Source organism: Poecilia formosa, unplaced genomic scaffold (genome assembly GCF_000485575.1).
Source record: "Poecilia formosa unplaced genomic scaffold, Poecilia_formosa-5.1.2 Scaffold36, whole genome shotgun sequence".
In the NCBI taxonomy this organism is placed as follows: domain Eukaryota; kingdom Metazoa; phylum Chordata; class Actinopteri; order Cyprinodontiformes; family Poeciliidae; genus Poecilia; species Poecilia formosa.
The window spans coordinates 2,396,286-2,418,941 of NW_006799975.1; the positions used below are offsets into that span (position 1 = coordinate 2,396,286).

The 22,656-nt window shown below is 38.5% G+C and overlaps 1 protein-coding gene across 4 annotated transcripts in view; it reads right to left on the minus strand.

The window, feature by feature from the left end:
• Positions 1-22,656, minus strand: part of vps13b (vacuolar protein sorting 13 homolog B) — a 333,331-nt gene that overhangs the window by 180,226 nt on the left and 130,449 nt on the right. For 2 of the 4 annotated variants that reach the window (XM_016670633.1, XM_016670634.1), the window contains exons 25-30: positions 21,947-22,150; positions 17,225-17,396; positions 14,380-14,494; positions 10,920-11,061; positions 870-1,142; positions 451-607 (exon numbers count right to left, since the gene is read on the minus strand). In XM_016670633.1, coding sequence (XP_016526119.1) covers positions 451-607; positions 870-1,142; positions 10,920-11,061; positions 14,380-14,494; positions 17,225-17,396; positions 21,947-22,150 — 1,063 coding nt within the window. Of the gene's footprint in view, positions 1-450; positions 608-869; positions 1,143-7,170; positions 7,283-8,414; positions 8,572-8,832; positions 9,106-10,919; positions 11,062-11,841; positions 11,909-14,379; positions 14,495-17,224; positions 17,397-21,946; positions 22,151-22,656 lie in introns of all 4 variants that reach the window. The other 2 variants (XM_007550475.2, XM_016670636.1) reach the window with 2 other exon arrangements.

Sequence of the window (22,656 nt, forward strand, 5' to 3'; positions counted from 1 at the left end):
TTATCAATACATTCTGGCACAACACAAACTTTGAGGATAATCATGATCTTGATGTAAACTCAAAATTAAAATAAGTTTGCTGCCTGCTCTATATTATCATCAGTTTCATCATTATCACAAAGAAAAATAAGAATTGAAAGTTTATTTATTTTCATGTGAGCTCCACTGATTTTGAGACATAAAACACAGCGTGACAGTCAGAAAGAAAAAAAAAAATCAGGTTAGTGGGCTGTGGTTTGTAAAAACACAAAAATTGCAAAAACCATTTAAAAAAAATCTTGCAGGTGTAAGAATAACTACTAATTGTACAGTATCTGTTAGCTTTAGCGGACCCAATACTGCTTGTCTTGGCTATAAAATATTAAATAAAATCAAGAAAGCCAATTTTATTGTATGTGTGTTATATTACTATATCGTTTCCATGTGTGAATCAAGAAATAAAAGTGAGACCTGAAGCTGTATTTCTGTCTTGCGTGCCATGGCAGAAGACTCGGATCACACTGGTGTTGATGTAAATGAGAGGCAAACACCTGGACGTCAACGTGTGGCTCTGCATTGGCTGACCTGCAGACTTCCCTCGCTCTCTGTAGCGCCTGGGAACTGTAGTCTGAAAAGACATGAAGCCACAGCAATACACAGCAAACAGAAGGTCACAGTTATGATGTGTTTTAGATAAAAATACAACAAATGAAGTAAATCATCAGTACAGTGTGTAATATACCAACTATTATGTAACATTATATTGATTGTCTCCCTTATATAATTTCTTTCAGCAGTGACAACTATTTATACAAGCTGAAAAATAATCAGGTTCTTGCTTCCATTGAGAAAATGTCTCCCCAATATACACAAAATGTATTTTTTTTCACCTGAAATACCCCTGCTACAGTAACCAGCAAGGGACAAAACAAAACCACATCAAAGGGTTGTGCCGTCAGCAGGATCTCCCTCAGGTACTGAGGCGAGCTGTCTGCCAGCGGGTTGCCGGCTGTCCTCTGGCTTGGAGTGGTCATGCTGCCGCGTGACGGCCGCTCCGGGCGCGAGGTCAGCTTGTGCCGGACGTTTTTGGTCACAGCTTGGGTGTAGGTGATCGAAAGGAAACCATGCTGCTGATGAGAACCTTCCAGGATTTTAGCTGCCATCTGATGCGAGACAGGACAGATCAGTCTGACAACAGACACGACCACGCAGGGCAACGCAAGTCCAATAACTGTTCTGTATGATTCTGGCTCAAATTCTTGGATGAGGATATATATATATTTTTTCCCTTTTTCTTCAAATGGAAACTTCAATATACTTAGTCAGTTCTAGAATGATTTTATAAAATAAATGATATAGGATCTTTAAAAGCTCTGTAAAATGTATGACAATACATTTTACATTTTGTTTCTTAGCTTTTGTTATTTAGAAAACAGACTTGACCTCATCCAAAGACCTCAGCCTTATATCATGAGACGGTCTAATAAGAAAGCCAAGCTGAAGCTACTGATGAAGAAGGCTTAGAGAACAAATTTCACCTTTAGTAAAATAATTTAGCAAGAAGCAGGAAATCAGTCCACATTAAAAACATCACATTCTAGGAGCTTTTTTTATTTCTCTCTATATTTTTTTTTACACATTGTAAAAGCCAATGTTAAGTAAAAATACTAAAGATACCTAAAAAGTTTTTAAAAATCTGGAAAAATGTCCTAATTAAAAGTCTGGTGGATTGATTTAAGACATCAAGGTAAGCAAAAACATCCAGTAACAGTGGACCTCATTGTTTTTTAACAATTCTGTTGCACTTCTTAGTAAGATGGTTTATGAAATTTGAAGCACCAAAGGGCTTAAATATTTTCATTAAAGTTAGAGATGTCCATTCCAGTCCCATGTACTAAAGTCCCTGAATAAACTCAAACCCAGTATCCACTGTGGGTCTACAGTTAGAGAAAAATGGAGCCACACCCAGAGCAAGANTAAATATATTTAAAACATCCTAAAAATCTATGTTTTGATAATTTCACACAGACACATGCTGTTCTGATGAGACAGTTTTTATTGTTAATAGGTTACAATAAATTGTTCTATTTATATTTAGGGTGATCGAAGAAGAGATAAAGACTCAATAAGCCATGATTTTTTTTAACAAACAAATAAGTAACAATAAATCCAGTTAGTTTAGCACAATAGCTTGATGCTAACAGTAACTTGTGAGGGCGGATGAAGCAGGTCTGATGAATGAAACAGCTATCTATACCTGCAGACAGAATGGTGGCTCTGAGGGTCTTTACAGATTTCCAACAAGCCTCGAAAAAAAAATGCTGCTTAATGATCTCGACATTCTTTAGGAAATGAATCATGTGTTGGTAGACGTCTATATTCCCAGCTCACTCGTCTGTGAGGGGTTTGGCTTTATTGAGCTAGTGTTGAAAAAAATATTTATAAACAACACAGACAAAGTTTTGGATTATCAACAGGCACTCGGGCACAAACAGTGATTTTTAGATTAGTCTCTCTATATATACTGTTCAGACTCCAGTAACCAATGGAAATAAACAAACTCTGGTGCTGCAACTGATCTCAAGTCAGATATAAGTAAAACCATGATGACTGGTAACTTATATTGAAAATATCTGAGAATTAATTTCTGATATAGAAATAAATTATTTGACCGTAAATTTTTGGTTAAGACATACAAATCCATTTGACCATGACGCATTAAACCAGCAGAACTGCAGGTTACACAAGAAAGAAAAAAAAAAGGTTTGGAATGTCTGGAGCAGAACATGTTTATCCACTTACTCAACTAATCAGACTGTTATCTGATAGAGCCCTCCATTACTAATAAATTTGTGAGCTGTGGCTCATACATTTAAAATCCTGCGTTTAAAGCCCTACTTTAAATGTGGAATAGTTATTGGTGTCACATGGAATACTTCATACTGCTAATCTCCACACATAACCATCTTTTAGGTTTGCCAAATATAGTTAAAAATTCATATAACGTCCAGTTGTGCAGATGAAAATCACTTGTTGAAGTCAAAGAAAAATGGGCAGGCAGGCTCAAAACGATAAAAAGGAAACAATATTTCAGATTACCATTACTTTTAAATAAAATGTACTCAAGAGCAACTCTAAACACACAACATGTCAAACATTCAAGCAGAAGAACACAACAGGAGCTGTTCCTGTCAACTAAGAACAAAACATTAAAATTTAAAGTGTTTAAAGTTTAGACATGGTTAGTAAAGTTCAAACAGGCTCAGATAACGTATCTGGGGGCTTAAGTAGCACATGTTTTAATTCAAATCATAATAAAAGTCGAATCAAATTTTGGTGAAAACAACATCAGTGCATAGATCTATCCTTCAAGATACATATTACTGCCCTATGATGCTGTTGGTGTAATAGTGTGGAGGCGTTTTCTAGACACACTTTCAGTTCCAACTGATGACTGTTTAAATGTTGCAGCCTACATAACTAATGTTGCTGGCCATTTATGACCAAAGTATAGCCATCATCTGATTATTCTGCATAGTTTCATTTAACCTCATTACAAAAACTGATAACATAAGTGATGCATCATGGCAAAAATCAGGAACAAATCGCCAGAGTATAAACAGAGACCAAAACCTAACAATTTCTGAGAAAATAGTGATTTCAATTTTTTGCAAAACTATACTATTTGTTGTTATGAAGAAACAACACACTTTAAATAACAGTTTTAAAATGGTAAACTTTGTGTTTTAATTCAGTTTGTTTATAGAGTAAATCTGAATGGTGTTCATTTGAGTTTTGGGGGATGGAGAAACTCACAACTGATTGACATACTGGCTTTGTTTGGCTACTCAAACACTTTTGATAATGGTAATATATATGTGGGACAGAGAATTTGCCTCTTGGGTTGCCATTGTTCAGTTGTAAAAATTCTCCAGAGTTCCAGTCTCCAGAGATGACAACATCCACCAGAAAGAGAAAGTGAAAAAGTGCACAGAACAGGACTACGTATATGATTGGAGGCTGCAGGAATACTCTTCAGTTTCTCATGGGGTGAGCGCCTGAACTTTTGTTTTTAGAAAATTGCTATGATACATAGCACTACAGAATGTTTTGAGAAGTGCATTCAAGACTTGCAGCATATTATGACAGATTTGAAAGGCCTTGTGGTTCATCGCACACTTAAGTCTGCTCTGCTGACTTAAGTGTGAGATATGATGTATACTGTATATGACATGATGTATATGTATACTGTGTGAGATATGATGGTGGTCAGGCGGGTCCTGCGTGAGAAGTGTTGCACGCCATACTGACTATCTGCAACTAGTAGTTGTAACCTAAAATAAAAGTTATTAATATTGGGTTTCCTTGTTAAGGTTGTATTTAGGCTTTAATTCCACAACATCTCAACGTTTACAGACAACTGCAAGACAAAGGCTCACAAGACAAAAGCTTACAACTTCATTATAAAATGGGACAAAAGCTGAACACTGCAAAAACAATATATTTTTTGATTAACTGAGAAATTGTCATTTTATTCCCTAAAATGAGACAAGTCTTTAACTGAGCAAACATGGAAATGCAGACATGAACACTTTCGTTCCTTTGTATTTGAAAGACAATTTGAAAAATGATTCAATTATTGTGACTATGGACACCCAGTTCCTACACACTATTTCGAAGAATGGTTCCCATTTAAAAAGAGTGGGGAGTAAAATATGAGATATAAAAGAGGCCCAAACCACAAAAAAGCCAGGGCTGAGAGAATGCTGGACATTTCCCAGGCTGCTGCTCGTGTACTTCAAGAATGCCCGCTTTTTCTTTTCAAGACAGAAAAATGATTTCAGCTGTATAAATTGACAGCGGCCTTGTAACTGAAGATAAGAGAGGAAAAGAGGGCAATATTGCAGTGCTGTCATAACTTCTGGTCAGTATAGTCATATCCCAGCCAAGCAGGCAGGTTTTAGCCTCTTTGATGAAGTCTTTTAACTCCTAATGATAAATGCATATTGCATTTTGAATGTGTCAGGCCTAGAACTGGATGTACACGTTTTTGCATGTGTCTGAAATAGTGTAAATGAAATTATATCTTCATATACTCCATTAAAGTGTTTACATATGTCTGCTATTTTAGCCTTCGCTGCTCTCCCATCTCAGCGTTCATCTCCTCGGGTGGCATAACAGTAAATCTTGGTTTTAGACACTGTGAGGCAATCATTTTTTGAACAGCAGACAATAAAAGCATAGCTGTGTAAATGAGTCACTTAATTATAACAGCGGAGGTAATTAGCAGTGGACTTTGAAAGGAACTGCAGCAAATGGCTATTGGGACGCGGACATGTTTCTTGCTACAGTGACAGTTGGTTAAAGACAGTAAACACACATCGGTTTGTATGATTACAGACTTTCTTTATGACTTTCTATAGGCAAACTGGGGGAGCACAAGCTGCAGAATTTAGCACATATAGAGCACACAAAAGTGTGCTTGGCTTGACAGTCAACATGTTTCTGATCTTGGGGTTATCAATCATGGGTTTCAGAAGTGCTATCATCCAGGATTGGAGGCAAGATGCGAAAAAGGGAAGACGGTGAGGATAATGCCTGGTTAGAAATGGAAGAAAGAACATAGGAAGTGGTTGAGTATAATTCCTGGGTTTCACTGCAGTGCAAAAAGTGGTGACTGTTGGCTTCTGAATGAAGAGGTTACAGGGATGACTCAGCATTAGTGCTGCTGTACACATAGACAAGCTTGTGATATTGTTATGATGTGACTTTGTATATGTATTTTTGGTGTCCTGCATGCACAGTTGTGAATCTACAGCTAGAAATGTGAACATTACTGCATTTTGATGTGCATGTTATGTGTGTGTAAATGTGCTGCATGGTAAAGTGTGTCTATTTAGACCAGGGTGGAGCATTGTGTGATGCGATCAATGTGTAAGCAGATGTGGGCACCACGGCCACAAAGCTGCATGTCCTTTAACTACCAAAGGCAGAACACTGTTACGCAGCAAAGACTGAAATTACATGGATGGTCTTAATGGTTTTTCAACAGAAAGTCTGAGAAAAACTGCAGATTATTTTCCATGCCACAGATCATCATTTATCATCTGACAAGATAACAACAACATAGCCAGGAAGTGCGCGACGAAGACGAAGTGCAATTTCCATGGATACCGAGCTTCTTAAAGCCACAGTTAGCTGTACCAACTAACAGAAAAACAAACAGCAAACATATCAGCGCAGGCAGGGGGAATCGAGCTGGATTTCTGTCAATCCAGCATGGACTGTTTTGGGCTTTCCAACACATCAGTGAGTCAGACAGCCTCTCGCTTTGGCCCCCTCCTCTACATTTCTGTCCACTTTACTTGCTCTTTTTCTCCATCTCACTTGCATCTGCACAAAGCATTAGGCACCACTTTTATCTCCCTCATTACATGTGTTTGCCAGCTTCATATCTGCCCAACTGCTACCTCCTTCACACACACACATACGCACGCATGCACTCTGTGGGGCTGTGGTTTTGAGGCAGCTATGACACAATCCAGATTCTTGCTGCCTATAGCAGGAAAATGTGTTTTGCACTAAAGTATTTTCCTCTAAAGTCCAGATTTTCCTTGCCCTACAGCTTTGATCCACATGGCACAGGGGGATGAGGGGTTGTGTCAACAGTGTTGTGTTTCAGTTGGCAGGCCTGCCAGACCCCCACGGCTCTTGCTCATTGCTCTGTCATGGCAGGGGCACAGATACCACCATGAGGTGTAATTATACTTTGCATCCTATACTTTCCCAAGAGCCCGGCGAACATTCCCAAAGGGACACAGGAGCGCCCAAATGATGGGACATGCAAAAGATCTACCTAAAAACGTTGCATGCCTTAATGCTTAAAAATACACCAAGGCATCTTTAATGAATTATCTGTGGCGGTTAGGAACAGCCAGTTCTAGCTGTGTGCGACTTCAAAGCTGAGTATAATCGAGCTGTATGAACCGTATTTGAATTGAGCAACAAAAGGAGATGTTGGAGATAGCAGCTGAAATATGCAACAAGCAGAAAGGTTGAGTCGGTAATAAATCTGTAAACCTTTGTCCACTAAATGTGTTTGTGTCAACTCCTTGGTGTTTCGACAGTGCTTTTACAGCAGTAAATATCTGCTAGGTCATGAAATCATAAAATTATCAGAGTTTGTCTTACTGATAGATATCTTTTCGCAGCACAGTGCGGGTCAGCGGGTTGTCAGCCTGTGGAGCCATGTTGAGGGAACCCAGCTTTAACACGAGGGTGTCTTCCTTCTTCTCACTGGACTCTGCAAGGATACATTCACACGAAAAATCAAACAAAAACTGTATAGAAAACAAGTTAATGAGTGCACCTTTTAAACTACAGCTACCTAAATAGTTGTATTTCATTTGTCAAGAAGGAAAACAGTCAAAATCTTAGAAGAGCCAAATTTTTCACGGATCTGTTAAATATTCATTTATTAATACATAAGATTTGTCAAACATTCTCCATTGGTAAACAATGAGAGGGATAAGCTAGTTGACAGTCCCTCCATTGTTTTTGTGTAAATTCACACAAAATCAACAGATGCCTGCATTTTTTTTCATACTAAAGCAAAATTGTGAGTTTATTATATATTTTTCGCAAAAAATGGTCAAAACCGTTGGGTTTCAGTGACTGTTAACTCTCCTCCTGGTGGCAGAATTGGTTACTTCTACACTGCTGCCTAATTGATGCTAAGTTACAGTTTGTGATCGATGTGGGAAGTAACAGAAAGTCATATGTAAACACAAACATTGCAAAATTCTTTGCAAATACATGTAATGTAGCACCACAAAATCAGTGATTTTGATTGCAAAAAAATGAGAAAAATAACAGCAAAGCCCTGAAGGGATTGATCAATGTGAAAAGATGTTCAATATTATTTAAATTAGTATTTAACAAATGCTAGACAGCTATTAATATTTTAACAGTCTTTGAATGGATTTTTATCAATACATTCTGGCACAACACAAACTTTGAGGATAATCATGATCTTGATGTAAACTCAAAATTAAAATAAGTTTGCTGCCTGCTCTATATTATCATCAGTTTCATCATTATCACAAAGAAAAATAAGAATTGAAAGTTTATTTATTTTCATGTGAGCTCCACTGATTTTGAGACATAAAACACAGCGTGACAGTCAGAAAGAAAAAAAAAAATCAGGTTAGTGGGCTGTGGTTTGTAAAAACACAAAAATTGCAAAAACCATTTTAAAAAAATCTTGCAGGTGTAAGAATAACTACTAATTGTACAGTATCTGTTAGCTTTAGCGGACCCAATACTGCTTGTCTTGGCTATAAAATATTAAATAAAATCAAGAAAGCCAATTTTATTGTATGTGTGTTATATTACTATATCGTTTCCATGTGTGAATCAAGAAATAAAAGTGAGACCTGAAGCTGTATTTCTGTCTTGCGTGCCATGGCAGAAGACTCGGATCACACTGGTGTTGATGTAAATGAGAGGCAAACACCTGGACGTCAACGTGTGGCTCTGCATTGGCTGACCTGCAGACTTCCCTCGCTCTCTGTAGCGCCTGGGAACTGTAGTCTGAAAAGACATGAAGCCACAGCAATACACAGCAAACAGAAGGTCACAGTTATGATGTGTTTTAGATAAAAATACAACAAATGAAGTAAATCATAAGTACAGTGTGTAATATACCAACTATTATGTAACATTATATTGATTGTCTCCCTTATATAATTTCTTTCAGCAGTGACAACTATTTATACAAGCTGAAAAATAATCAGGTTCTTGCTTCCATTGAGAAAATGTCTCCCCAATATACACAAAATGTATTTTATTCACCTGAAATACCCCTGCTACAGTAACCAGCAAGGGACAAAACAAAACCACATCAAAGGGTTGTGCCGTCAGCAGGATCTCCCTCAGGTACTGAGGCGAGCTGTCTGCCAGCGGGTCGCCGGCTGTCCTCTGGCTCAGAGTGGTCATGCTGCTGCGTGACGGCCGCTCCGGGCGCGAGGTCAGCTTGTGCCGGACGTTTTTGGTCACAGCTTGGGTGTAGGTGATCGAAAGGAAACCATGCTGCTGATGAGAACCCTCCAGGATTTTAGCTGCCATCTGATGCGAGACAGGACAGATCAGTCTGACAACAGACACGACCACGCAGGGCAACGCAAGTCCAATAACTGTTCTGTATGATTCTGGCTCAAATTCTTGGATGAGGATATTTATTTTCCCTTTTTCTTCAAATGGAAACTTCAATATACTTAGTCTGTTCTAGAATGATTTTATAAAAGAAATGATATAGGATCTTTAAAAGCTCTGTAAAATGTATGACAATACATTTTACATTTTGTTTCTTAGCTTTTGTTATTTAGAAAACAGACTTGACCTCATCCAAAGACCTCAGCCTTATATCATGAGACGGTCTAATAAGAAAGCCAAGCTGAAGCTACTGATGAAGAAGGCTTAGAGAACAAATTTCACCTTTAGTAAAATCATTTAGCAAGAAGCATGAAATCAGTCCACATTAAAAACATCACATTCTAGGAGCTTTTTTTATTTCTCTCTATATTTTTTTTTACACATTGTAAAAGCCAATGTTAAGTAAAAATACTAAAGATACCTAAAAAGTTTTTAAAAATCTAGAAATATGTCCTAATTAAAAGTCTGGTGGATTGATTTAAGACATCAAGGTAAGCAAAAACATCCAGTAACAGTGGACCTCATTGTTTTTTAACAATTCTGTTGCACTTCTTAGTAAGATGGTTTATGAAATTTGAAGCACCAAAGGGCTTAAATATTTTCATTAAAGTTAGAGATGTCCATTCCAGTCCCATGTACTAAAGTCCCTGAATAAACTCAAACCCAGTACCCACTGTGGGTCTACTGTTAGAGAAAAATGGAGCCACACCCAGAGCAAGATGCACAAACAAGTTTTGTGTGGCCAATATTAGTAATTATGGTGTATGTGTTTTCATGTGCACAGCTTGTAAATTTTTAATAGTCTGTCAACAAGATTTTGAAGGTTCAATAGTACTTTTCAACTAAGAATTAACTTTTTTTTTTTTGCAAAGTAAAAGAGCCAGAGAGGCTACATGACCTCAGGCTCACACAGAACAGGTCACATTAAGCCGAATGTGACCTGTTCTGTTTAATGTGCTAAGGTATCCACAGGCAGCACTTGCAGAGAAGGCTTTGCAACATTAGTAACCACATTCAAAACTAAGTTCCAGAGGCAGTGGAACAACATTGTCTTTACGTTTTGACCACAAAATTAACTTGTCCCACTTTGAAATGAGATGATTAAATGTAAAACTCTGGTTTGAGAGAGTAAACCTGCGAAGATAAACTTTTGTGGAAAACAGTGGGAGCAGGTTGAGAGTCAACTAGATTGACTAACTGTATGTTGAGTCACTTATATCATCAAATGATAAAGCAACGCACGCTTTAAGTGACCCATAGTCAGAACATGGCAGCAGAGGATACTGAGGAAAGTTCTGGTTAGGTCAAAATATGGGCAGACGTCTAGAAAAAGAAGAATAGAAGATTCTACAGTTCCTGCACTGATGGCGATAAATACCTTGCAATACTGATTAAATCTTTTGCAAAGTATTTTACTGCACTGAGCGAACAACATGGCAGTGATTTTAATAACTTTAATAAAGCATCATCCTTCAGGCTGACTGGTCTACGCCTATTAAATGAGTCAGATCAGTATCAGGGACGGAAAAATATTAATAGGAGCATCTCTACTCAGTGATGATTTCTTATGGTTACTAAAAGGATAATTTCTTTTGAAGTGATAATTGTCCAAAAATTATGAAAGGATCAAAGAGAAAATTCTTGACCCACTGTTGATGGATGTTAAACAGAGTTCACAAAATAGAAAAAAATAAAATAAATAAGGGAAAAGGAAGCTGGATTCTTACAGGAGGGGAAAAGCCAGAGAAGTGGCTGAAAGAGCCTTGCTTGCTGACGGGTCGAACCAACACAGTGCGTCTGTTCAGCTTGTCAGTGCAAGAGAGGACCACTCCTCCACAGCTGCCCGAGGTCCGAACACCCTCCTCCATACTGGAGGCGAGGAGAGCGGAGGACATGACACACACAAACAAGGCAGATCCAGAAAGAGAAAAACATAGAAGACAGACGTGGATTCAGATCGAGTAGAAAAGGAGGAAAACACAAAATAAAAAAAAGAAGCCAGACACATACTTTATTATCTAAATAGTTTCAGTAAAAATCACAAAAGAAGTCAATTGATTAAACCCAAAGAAAGTTATTGAGGTTGATTCAGTTGAAATATTGAGTTATGGTCTTATAATACACCTCAACAGAGACTGAAGCAATATGAGCCATATTTCAAGTGAAAATAGAATAATCACCACAAAAGGTTGTGGAAAAATCCTCTGTGTTGCAATTATTTAAGGGTCATTCTTCAGATTGTTTTTTCTGAGTGCTTATATAAGACCATCACAAGAATAAAGTTTCATCAAAGAAGAGTAGAAGTCTATGTTCCAGGAGTCTTTAACACACACAGAAAATTGGCTTTGACCAGATTATATTGGCTTGAGAATTCAGTCGATCAGTTACTGGAGAGACAGGAGAGGGTTATGCAGCAAACCATCCTAAATCATCTTTTAAGTCATTATTTCGTATAAATTTACATTGTTCAATAAACTACTTGCCTAAACCTTTTACTATAAGAGCAATGTTCACTCTTTTTCTCCTTTTCCTGTCTGTCCAGCAACAGAAAAGATGAAGAATCTTAAACAGGAGCAGCAGCGCAGCAGCAGATGGTGTATGAAGAACTAAGGCTTCTATGGCTGCTCTGGGGACACACAGGAGCCTCACCACAGCGCTCTCCTTGCAATGTAGAATGATTCCTTCATATTGCCCAGACTGAAAGCCTTGCCCTGGCCTAGAGAAACATGCAAGACTGATTTCACAATGAGGGATTTTGGGTGGCTGCTCCTGGGGAAGGTAAAAGGTCGAGTTAAAGAGAAAAAAAAGTTGCAACAGGAGTGCCCAGGTCCAGACCTCGGGAGCTGCTGAATTTAAACTTTTACATGCTTCTCTGAATCAAAATGCTGAATTTATTCACCTGGTAATCAGCCATTCATTTGATTCAGGTGTGGCAACTGGACTTGGGCACCCCTGGGTTACCAGGTTGTACTTTATTTACTGAACCACAAACTGACACAATGCAGGAAGGATCCCTGCAGGGTATTTAGATAGTACACAAAACAGGTAGGCATTCAAACGCCGTTGACTGAATATACAATTAAAGCAAGCTAGCTAGCTTAGCCAACCTGTGTGTAGAACTGCAGTTATGTATAACTGTATTTTTTTTAATGCCACCGTGTGAGTGTATGCGCAATTTTTGCCTATTTAAACATATCTTTGTAACCTCTCCACTCAAAGAGACCAATTTACACAGTTGTGATGTGGAGTTTCTCTGCCAGCCATTCTTCAGGCGCAGCTTTTGGTAGCACAGCTGGAAAACATCAGCTTCACCTAGTGTGAGCTGCTTGGAGTGAATAAGGGTGAAGTGTCTCTTTTCTTTTGGGACCCTTTTTGAGTAACTGAATAGTTTAATGAACATCAAAGAGTTGAAAGACACTGTTAAAATAAGGCGAATGGGATCATCTTTTGAACTTTCCACAAGACAGGAAACATCCCTAAAATATTTAGCACTGAATAATCTCTTTACCTTTCCACTTTCATGTCCTCCTTTGAATCCTATCCAAGTGTCCTCCACACCATCTAAGGTTTCTGCGTCCATCCATTCTGCATTCCTTGTGACCGATCATTTTTCCACCCTTTCTCTCCTCACCCTATTCTGATACAATCACTGATTCAATTATGGACTGGCCTCCCATATTTGCTTGCCCTATGTAATGGTCTATTCATTTTCCAGCAGTGACATAGCTAAGGCCAGAAAAGACATTTTATCTGTCAAACTTGATCTAATCTGACCCTTTGTACACAAATAACCTGGGCTGGGTAATGAAATACTGAGCAATTATCTATTCAGAATGATTAATACAGACTCCAGTCACTGGGAGCTCTACAGTGTAAGTGAATGATAGAGATTGGAGTGGGCCAGGAGCCCAGAGATCCTCCACTGTGGCCTGAACATCCATGACTGTAACCTGGCATGGATAATGAATTGCTTCTGCTTGCCAGATCCGTGGTTGGTAAAAGTGTGTTGAGACCACATTGTTAAATGCACGTTCACTGAAATAACCTAGAAATAAGAAAATTGACTAATTATCTACTTAAGGAGGAATAGAGGTCTAGTAAAAAGATTAGGCCTGGCACCAGCTCAAAAGCAATTGAACACACACCTGTGGAGAACAGAGCGGGATCAAATAATGACCCACAGCGTCGACACACACTAGAACTGTCTGAGCGCTGACGTTGTTCTGGCTAAGGTTGAGAACTCTGTGTGAAGCATATGTGGTCCTGCAGGGCTACAAATCAAGCTGCAGCCGACACAGGGAGGTCTGTGGGATGCCAGCTAGTCAGTGAGGTTCAAAGCCAAGCAAATGGCCTCAACCACTGTTTGACCTTCGCCGATGCTCCTAGGATCCAACTGAAGTGATCTGAAAACCTGGCAAATCTGAACCAATATCTATTATCATGTTAGTTGTGAGGGCATCCGTCGTTTATGACGGGGTTCAACAGAGTCACGGCCTCCGACAGTCCAATTCAGTTTTACGGTCTGGCTTGACTAGAGCGAGAGACACTTGGAAACAAAAAGTCAGACACGCAAACACGCAGGGCTACAAGTGCAGCCAAACATCCTGCAGTACTCTGCCATTTGATTACTGTGATTACTACTTCATTATCTTTTCAGAGATGGACGGGGTGAACTGTGGGATTCTGAGATCTGGTGTTTAGGAGCGGCAGAGTTGAGGTGGACAGAAAATATGCTCACATTTAGCCAACTTCCCAGCAGACATGTTGACTTTGATGAGTGGGGAACACAGGTGGGTTAACGAGGGCGGTGGTCCACTTCTGTGTTTGTGAAGGTTTGTCGTAGTGAAGGCTGTGATGTAATTTCTTGGTTTTCTATTTTAAAAATCTTTGCAAAACACTTAAAAAAAAAAGTTGAGTGTGTGTAGAAAGCGGAGGAAAAAAGTTAATCTAAAGCAATTTGGAATGAGGCTGTAACATAAAATGTGGAAAAAAAGTGAAGCACTGTGAATAACACATGTAAATATAATACATAAGGTAAAATAACAGCTTTGAAATGTGTCAATCACTAAGTATTTTGACTTGAGGCAAAAGGAAGGTTAAAATAAATTAGACAAATGTATGAAAAATATATTATTATATGTATATAATATGCCTAAGTGTGTTTACAAGCAGTTAATGGATTCATACCTGCATCGGTAGTGGTCAATGTTGAAGCTGCCAACTTTACATTTGATCTTTGTGTAGACATCCTGGATATCTACGGACGCACTCAGGTCTTCTAATTCATTGAGGACACAGATTTCTAGAGGGGAAAAAAGAAAATCAAAGTTTTAATCTCATCAAAATAAGTATAGGATATAAAAATCCCCCAAAGAATGAGTTGTTAATTATATATCTTATCACACTATAAATAAGTAGTGTAACGTTTAACCAAGTTTTGTTGATGCCTCTATTCAGCTCTGAGCACAAGTGTCCACCCACTGCAGAGGCAACATGAGTTACCATCATAGGAGTGCTTTGCTTTGTGATGAACATAGTCTCTATGCTTAACATTAAAGTCTAATTGTTTCCACTGAGAAAGCCCTGCAGACCAGCTGGGGAAAATGGGCTTCATGCATGTGAAACTAAAGATGTGGTACTGATGCTTTGTGGTGAGAAAATATCCTCCACCAGCTTATTATTAATGAAAAACAAAGCTCTTAAAAGTTAGTGTGGATACTGAAAGGATTGAAGTTGTTTCTCTCAGGAACTCATATGGGCTCGACAGAGCAAGATGACTGAAAAAAACAACTGTGCTTTCTTAAAACCCATGCAGAGTTTTAGGATGTCATAATTTCTCTCTGAATACTTCAGCAGTCTGTCTCTAAGCCTTTGCATATTATAGGTTAATATTTAATCCATTATGCTACGCACAGACATAGAACATTTGATGGTTCATTAACTTTGTTGCCCAGTAAAAACGATACTCCAAGTCATCCAAAAAAGATGCTAATGGTAATGTTATTAATCTTTATTCAATGTTAATGAATGTTCATCTAATATTGATGACTGTTTTTTGTGCCACAATATAAACTTTAGAAAACATAAAAATGACAACTATTAAACGCTTGTGTGCTTAACATGCACTTTAAATGACCCTACATAAATGTGAAAACATTTTATACCATCTAATTTAATTAATTTGTGCTTATAATAATTAAATTATATTCACCACAACTAATATGCCTTAATCGTCCATTTTATTCATTTATGTATTTTAATCAAACTCAGTATGTGGTGGTAGCACTGATGTGTGATCCAGAAGCTACATTTAGCATCTTTCTATCCCACAATTATGATACTACATTTAAGAATATAAATATATGTGAATGTCTACCAGGTTTCTTTCTTACATTTCTTAAACAATAAACCACCGAATAATATAATCTTGTGTTTTTTTAGCTTCCCTATCTTGAAAGGTAGAGTAGTTCTGTTCAGAAAAGAACTAAAAGGATTTACTATTTTATTTTATTTTCTTGTGTGTTGTCTATAAAAATTCTTAATGCTAATACCCCAAAAATAATGGTGCACATGCATAAGAAAAGATCCAAATGAAAACTTCAAGTTGTTGCCAAGTAAAACGTATCCATCCCATCTTTGCATCCTTTAAAACATTCCATGTAAAACCCCCTTAAGTTTGGTGATCTGCTTGGCAGATGCTAAACATTACAGGCAGCAATTAAAGGTAGATCTAATCTTTCATCCCCCAGTAAATCTTCAGGAGACAAGAGGTGGTTTGCTTGGGATTCATCATCCACCTATTTATTTGTCTTTTCCCTCATCCCAACGTCTTTTCAGCAGCGTTTCCATACGGAGTGCAACATCTTTTCCTAAAAAGTCCAAAGGATCGCTTGATGAAGTTAAATAAGTCATTAAATTATTTTTCAGTCTACAGACTGCTAAATGTTTATAAGTAATGTGTCTTAAACAACATGTACAGCTAAAACATATTTAACAAGATAAAAGAAAACAAAGGAATTATACAGGCACATCGAAATAAAAAGTGGACTTATTTCAGTGATCTAAGTAAAAATTGTAAAACTAGTACATACACCAAAATAATACATTTCTAATGTTTATTTTAATTTGAATGAATTTAGTATACAAATAATAAAAGCCAAAAAATTATCAGAAAATGTAAATATGTTTTTAACATCAACTGTCAGAATATTTCACATCATCAGCCTATTTGTCTCATCTCTTCCTCGGTTTTTTCAGGGTTTTAGGTAAGGTCAGTTTTCTGAAAACACTATAGCAGGTCTTGGTATTTCTGGCATGTTCTGGTATTAATGCGCTACTCTCATATGAACACTTTTTTCAGAAACGAGAATAGTTGTCCAAGTCATTGTGAGTTACTATGCTCGTCATTTTTCTTTGTAAAAAGATATATTTGCCATCTTCTTGTGCCACAGTGAGTTTCATTACATATGAGACAAGTCCTGTTTTCTGCATGATGACAGCTCATAAAACCAAGTGCTTTTATTTTTATAAACATGTTGTGTTTATTTAGAAAGCGTGTCTTTATTCTTTTAGGAAACATATTTTCATCAGGAAAGTTTTTAAGTTGAACTTGAAATGTCAGCAGAAACATTTTTCATGTTACTTTTAAAAATGCACTTCCATTAAAGTGAGTATTTGAAATCAAGTGAAGTAACTACAGCCTGTTACTGTTTAAAGAATTAATCAGTAGTCAGTTATCAGATTACTATACAAAGTTAAATAATACTAGGTTTGTAACATACTATGCAGCACACTGCATAATTTACTGAAAGGCGAGTTATTAATGGTTGCACTGTCAATTCTGCTTATATTATTTTATCCTGGAGCTTGGAAAAAAAACAAGCTTTCAACTTGTTTTTATAGTTTATACTTTCAACTTATAAGTCTGTATAAAATGGTAAAAGAAAAAAAAAAACAGTCTTAAGCTTTAATACAGAGCAGCTTGATAAAATGGTAAATGTACATGGGACTAACAAGAATTAGGCCAAGTTACCTGTCTTTCTTGCAGTCGGATCAGCAGCAAAGAGTTGAATTGTGACTTTAGGTAACATCCACTGCATCCAAAGGCTGACCTTCCCACTTGTTCCCTCAATGCTGCTGGTTTTTTGCTCCAGAGTCACTGTGTCTGCAAATGGACCATCATCTCCAGCAGTCACCGAGTCACCCTGTGCAGCCAAAACAGGAAGGGATGGGTAAGGCAGTAAACAACCACAAACTGATGGAAAACCTAAACGATTCAGTGGCGCCTATGAAAAGGTACAACAGGTGGAGCAAAGCGTCAGCTATTACTTATTGACAGACCTATGCAATGAGTCAAAGAGGAAAAAAGAAAGACATTGCTGTGTTTGTGCTACAGCTGAAAGTCTACTTGAGGGCGTAAGTCCAACCATGTGCCTGGTGGATGCATATGTTTGCAAGTGTTGTCGCTGTGCATGTAGCCATAACAAAGCAACCACCAACAATCGAGCCTTTCTGTGTGAAGATGACATCAACGTCTGGTAAACAGAACTGTACATGGCAGAGAGCAATGTGGGGGATGGATGGGACCATGGTGCAAGGCTGTCATTGGTGTTAACCCCAAGCTGAGCCACCATCACCCACATGGCCCTTCATTCATTGAAGTACAGCAGGACACACACGTCTTGCGTCCTGGGAGAGAATGGAAGAGAAGCCTGGAGGCGGGGGTGGAGGTGTGTGTGTGTGTGTGCGTGTGGGTGTGTGGGAGAGGTGAAGTGGAAAAGCCAGCAGGATGCGGTGGAAGAGTCGTCTGTAAGCGCTCAACACAATGCTGAGGGTTTGGCAAGACACAGACGACACTGGGGACATTTTATCTCTTTTTGCTAAATCTGTTTTTCAAATCCATATCTCTGAAGTGGAAAGCCTGTAAACAAACGGTGTGACCGTGTGCAGCTTCGACTCTGCAGAGTTTCACTTTTTCCACTGCTTCCCCTCATCACAGTGTGGTAATGACAGATTGTGTCATGGTTATTGAGCCTGGCTGTGGCTGGTGCGGAGGTTATCAACCATCTCAATTAGAAACCCCACAGCTGCTAAGGCTGATTACAGTGTCCCTAAAGAGGATCCAGATGAGGAAACTATGTCCCCGTTCCACAGGATGGGGGAGGGAGGAGGGCCCCGGCACTAATTTGCAAATTTAATTTAATCACACACTTGAGGGTGGCTGAAAGTAGAACACAAAAACAGCGGATGACAACAATATAAAGAAATTAGGGATTATGCGGATTCAAAAATAGACTGGGGACCACAAGACACTGATGAGAAGCATGTGCTCTGTGTACTAGCCTTACAGTGGAAGAAATGGACTGATAAACAGAGGCCTACATTTAGCTGGAGTCCCATATTAGTTGAGTTAATTATATGTAGGGGAGCTTTTGACAAAAATATATCCTGTAAAGTTAAAACCTAACAGAAACGTTGCAAAAGTCAAACGACTAAAGGATTTCTCAAAAGTTTTAATCAGTCACTATAACTGTGTGTGTGCGTGTTCATGTCTCAGTCTGCAATTGCAGTGACAAGTAATGAGTAACATGATACCAGTAGTAATGCAGTCAGTTGGTCTCAGTGAGATATTCCTGTGTCAGCTACCATTTAGAGACTAATTATTGCTGAAATGGAGTCAAAACAAAAAAGTGTTTGTGTGTGTTGCCTGTAGAAGTGCGTGTGTGTGTGTGTGTGTGTGTGTGAGTGTGGTTAGGAGTGTTTGGTTTACAGTTTGGCCAGTCGTAAGGATTAGGCTCCGTACTGTCATGTGTGGAAACAGGAGCCAGCATTGGCGCTGTGGGAAGTTTTCGACCACAGTGTACTGCCGCGTGGTTACAGTCGAGCATCGGACACCCAACTGCTACAGTTTCCCATCCAGAACAGCTGCTGGCAATTTAAAACAAATTTCTATTCAAACAGGTCAGAGGAAAAGGAAATAACGGGTTTTTGACAGACTTTTTTTGTTTTGTTTTAGTGATGAGAAAGAAAGACAACAGAATCATAAAAAAGGTGTATTAAAAATAAAATGCACATTCAGCTTAAAAACCAATTCAAAAAGATAAGGTTTAGAGTTCAATCAGTAAATTACAACAAAAATGCATGTCAGCACTAAAGATTTTTAGGTGAAGAAAATCAGATCAAATGAAAAAAATGCTCCAGACTGATGGTAGTAAGGACCTGATAGATGTGGGATGTTCGAAGGCTGCCCAACTGTGGCCCCAAACAATCGCACACATTCTCAGGAGGAGTTATTTTCCCACACCTCCACAGGCCAAGCTGTAAAGTATACAGTTTAATTCCTGGGCCTCTATGCTATAAACGGGCTGAGGATCCGGGTTTATTTTCTCTGCAGAGTTTGTCTTTCCTCATCAGAGAGACTCAAACATTGGAAGACAACAGCAGGCCGGGAGGTGTCAAGGAGAGATGGAGGGATAAGCTGATTATGAAAGGAACGAATGAGAAGAGAAAGGAAGGGACCAGAGGGAGGATAGGAGAGCAGGGAAGAGGGGAAAGGAAGTGTAGGACAGAAGAATAAAAGCAGCAAAGAGACTGGATACAACTCTAAAAATAGGGAAATTAAGAAAAAATATATGATGGTTTTGAGGTAACTAAAATGTGACAAAACAAAGCATGTTACATAACAAATTCTAATGTCAATGTACAAAAGTAAAAATTTTGGTTGCCACTACAAGGTAAAAAAAAATCTTTTTCATAACTTTTCAAGATCCAAAAATTAGGTGAGGACAACCGTATTGGTATTAATATCATTCATGACATATCTATTTAATAAAAGATTATCAGTTCAGATGAGCCCAAAAACAAAATGTCTGGTTCTCATGTACAGGACCTAAAGTTTGGCCCAAAACTACTTACATTCATGGCGGATTTGTGTTTAAAGTAATCTTTTTATTTTACATGTTTATGCCAAGTGGAAGTAATATTAACATTTTGGAAAAGCACTGCCAGAGTTAGACACTTGAGTCTGTGGAAGGAGCTAAAGATTAGGGTGATGGCAAGGAGGCCTTCCATCTTCTGATAACTGCAGTTCATCACCAAGCATGAATCATTAAACTACCAAGTGGAAACGAGCAAAAAGCTGGTCAAGATGAAGGGTTTGATTCATGTAAGACCAATAAAGCTTTTATGTTATTATTGAAAAGGGTACAACACTTTTTTCCCCCAAAGTACAAAAAAACAGTGATGGGAGTGAGGCTGTTAGGGAAGAACTGCTGCCACCACTGCTGAGACTTATCAAAACAGCTTCTACAGCCTTGCTCAATCACCAAGACTCCCAGCGGTCTAAACACTTCTACCAGTGTTTGTACTTATGTAAACAGTAACAAGTGGACTGTCAGGGGCCACTCTGCCGTTGTTACTGGCTCCGCTATTCTGCAGGTCTTCCAAGGCGATTGTGAAGAGCTGCCACTTCTGTGGGAGCACAAATGATGCAAGGATACATGGATGTTGATAGCAAAGAATAAAACAGAAACACGGGCAGCCGGTCATATTTTTTCAGCAAAAAAACATCACATCTAGTTGAGTACAGTACCTTGCATAAGTACTCACATTTGGAACTTTTTCCACATTGTGTGAATGAGAGACTTCTCAAAATGTTTATCCCTGACAAATCTAAAACAGCACCACATCATGCCCCAAACTAAAGAAACTAGAGAGCAAACTAGAACTGCGAGCAGTTATCGATGGGTTCCAAGCCCCTCCCAGCATGTCGGGCGCGCTTTGAGCCGTTTCCACATTTTGTGAGTGTTAAACTTCTTAACAGGTTTAATCCTGCTTAATCTAAAAAAGCAATACATCATGTCCCATTCTAAAGAAATTCAAAAACAAATGAAAAACAGAGTCACTGAAATCTATCGGTCTGAAAAACAATTCCTCCTAAGGCTTTAGGACTGCAGTGAGAACAGCTTTTTGTAGTCCGCTTGTAGTCCGCATGACAAAAAGCAAAAACTGAAGAAATCTGTAAGGTGGCAAAAACTTTTCACACCTCTTCACTTCAGTCTCAAAGTTTAATATGTTATGCAAGCATAACAAAAACAGCCTATTTCTCCTAATTAGGAGATAGGTTTCTACTCTTTTAAGCCCCAGCTTAAAAGATTCAAACAGAACTCTCAGCTTATCGACAGTCTGCTCTCACTGAAAAACACGATTGTAAGAAACACAAACACTGATGAGGTTTTTTCCAGCTTTGAAAATTACTCCTAAACAAAACACATTTTTTAAGATAAATCACATGTGTTGGTACTGACTCAACCGCTCACAACAATAAAACATTGCTTACACTTACAGTCATAAATCAGCAGAAGAATTATATACACAACAAAGGCTTAAATATCATTTGTTTCTGCGTGACTCATAACACCTTTTGTTAGGAAAAAAAACTGGATCTGGTTGGGGTGTAGTCTTTTGCTCTCTTGGTAGAGTACTGTAACACACCATCAAAGGCAGAATATGAAAATACACTAACTGATAATGGTATGATAGTTCAACAAGGGCTTTGGGGGGAGCAATGTGCTGGGAGACATTAAAAGAAGGACTAAATGATGAATCAGTTTTGCTTCAAGGATAAATTAAATCCCGTTGTATGACACAGTGGATGTATTGACAACCTCCACCCCCCTCAGATTATGACAGGAAGATTAAAGTACTTTAATTTAAAAACTGTTCTAAGAAAAAGTCAAATGTCCAACAAACAAACCTCAGTGGGGGAGCCAAAGTCTGCAGAGGGGCTGCAGGTGCTGGTGTCAGGGAGAGCCGTGCCTGCACTGCTGCGCACTGGGGAGGACGGGGCAGCGCCGGCGGGGGGGTCAGGCATGCTGGACGTCTGACGCAGAATACCGTGCTTCTGCAGACGTGCCCATGTACAGCTCCAGCTGAGGAAGATCTCGTATAAAAGCTGCACCTAAACAAGAACAGGATAAACATGTATGATTAGGTCACAGCAACTTTACCTCTTCAGACCAATGTGATGAATTACTTCAGAATATAATAAAAATTATACTTTGCGAACCTTTAATTCTTTGTGTTTTATTTCTTTTTTATGTATGACAGATTGAAGTAGGAAGCTTTTATGCATCGACAAGAATGGCTTTCTGGATAAATCTGAGACCAAATAGTGTACCTTTTAAAGACAAACCACAAGCACGCCCATGCTTTACTACCAGACTGAAATGTATATATATGCCAAGATCTGACTCAAACAGCTGCACTTGGGAGTTCTCATAGTTCAGGCGTCAAGGGCCATTATCATGATTTAGCTTGGCAGCTTTGTAGTTACGTGACAACAAACCTAGTTAAGGTTGAGGGAGAGGGAAAGAAAAGAGGGAAATATTACCTAGAAATGGACAATAATCCATCCTCATTTGCTATAATTCCCAACTCAACGCAACTTTAGCCCAATGTTCATGT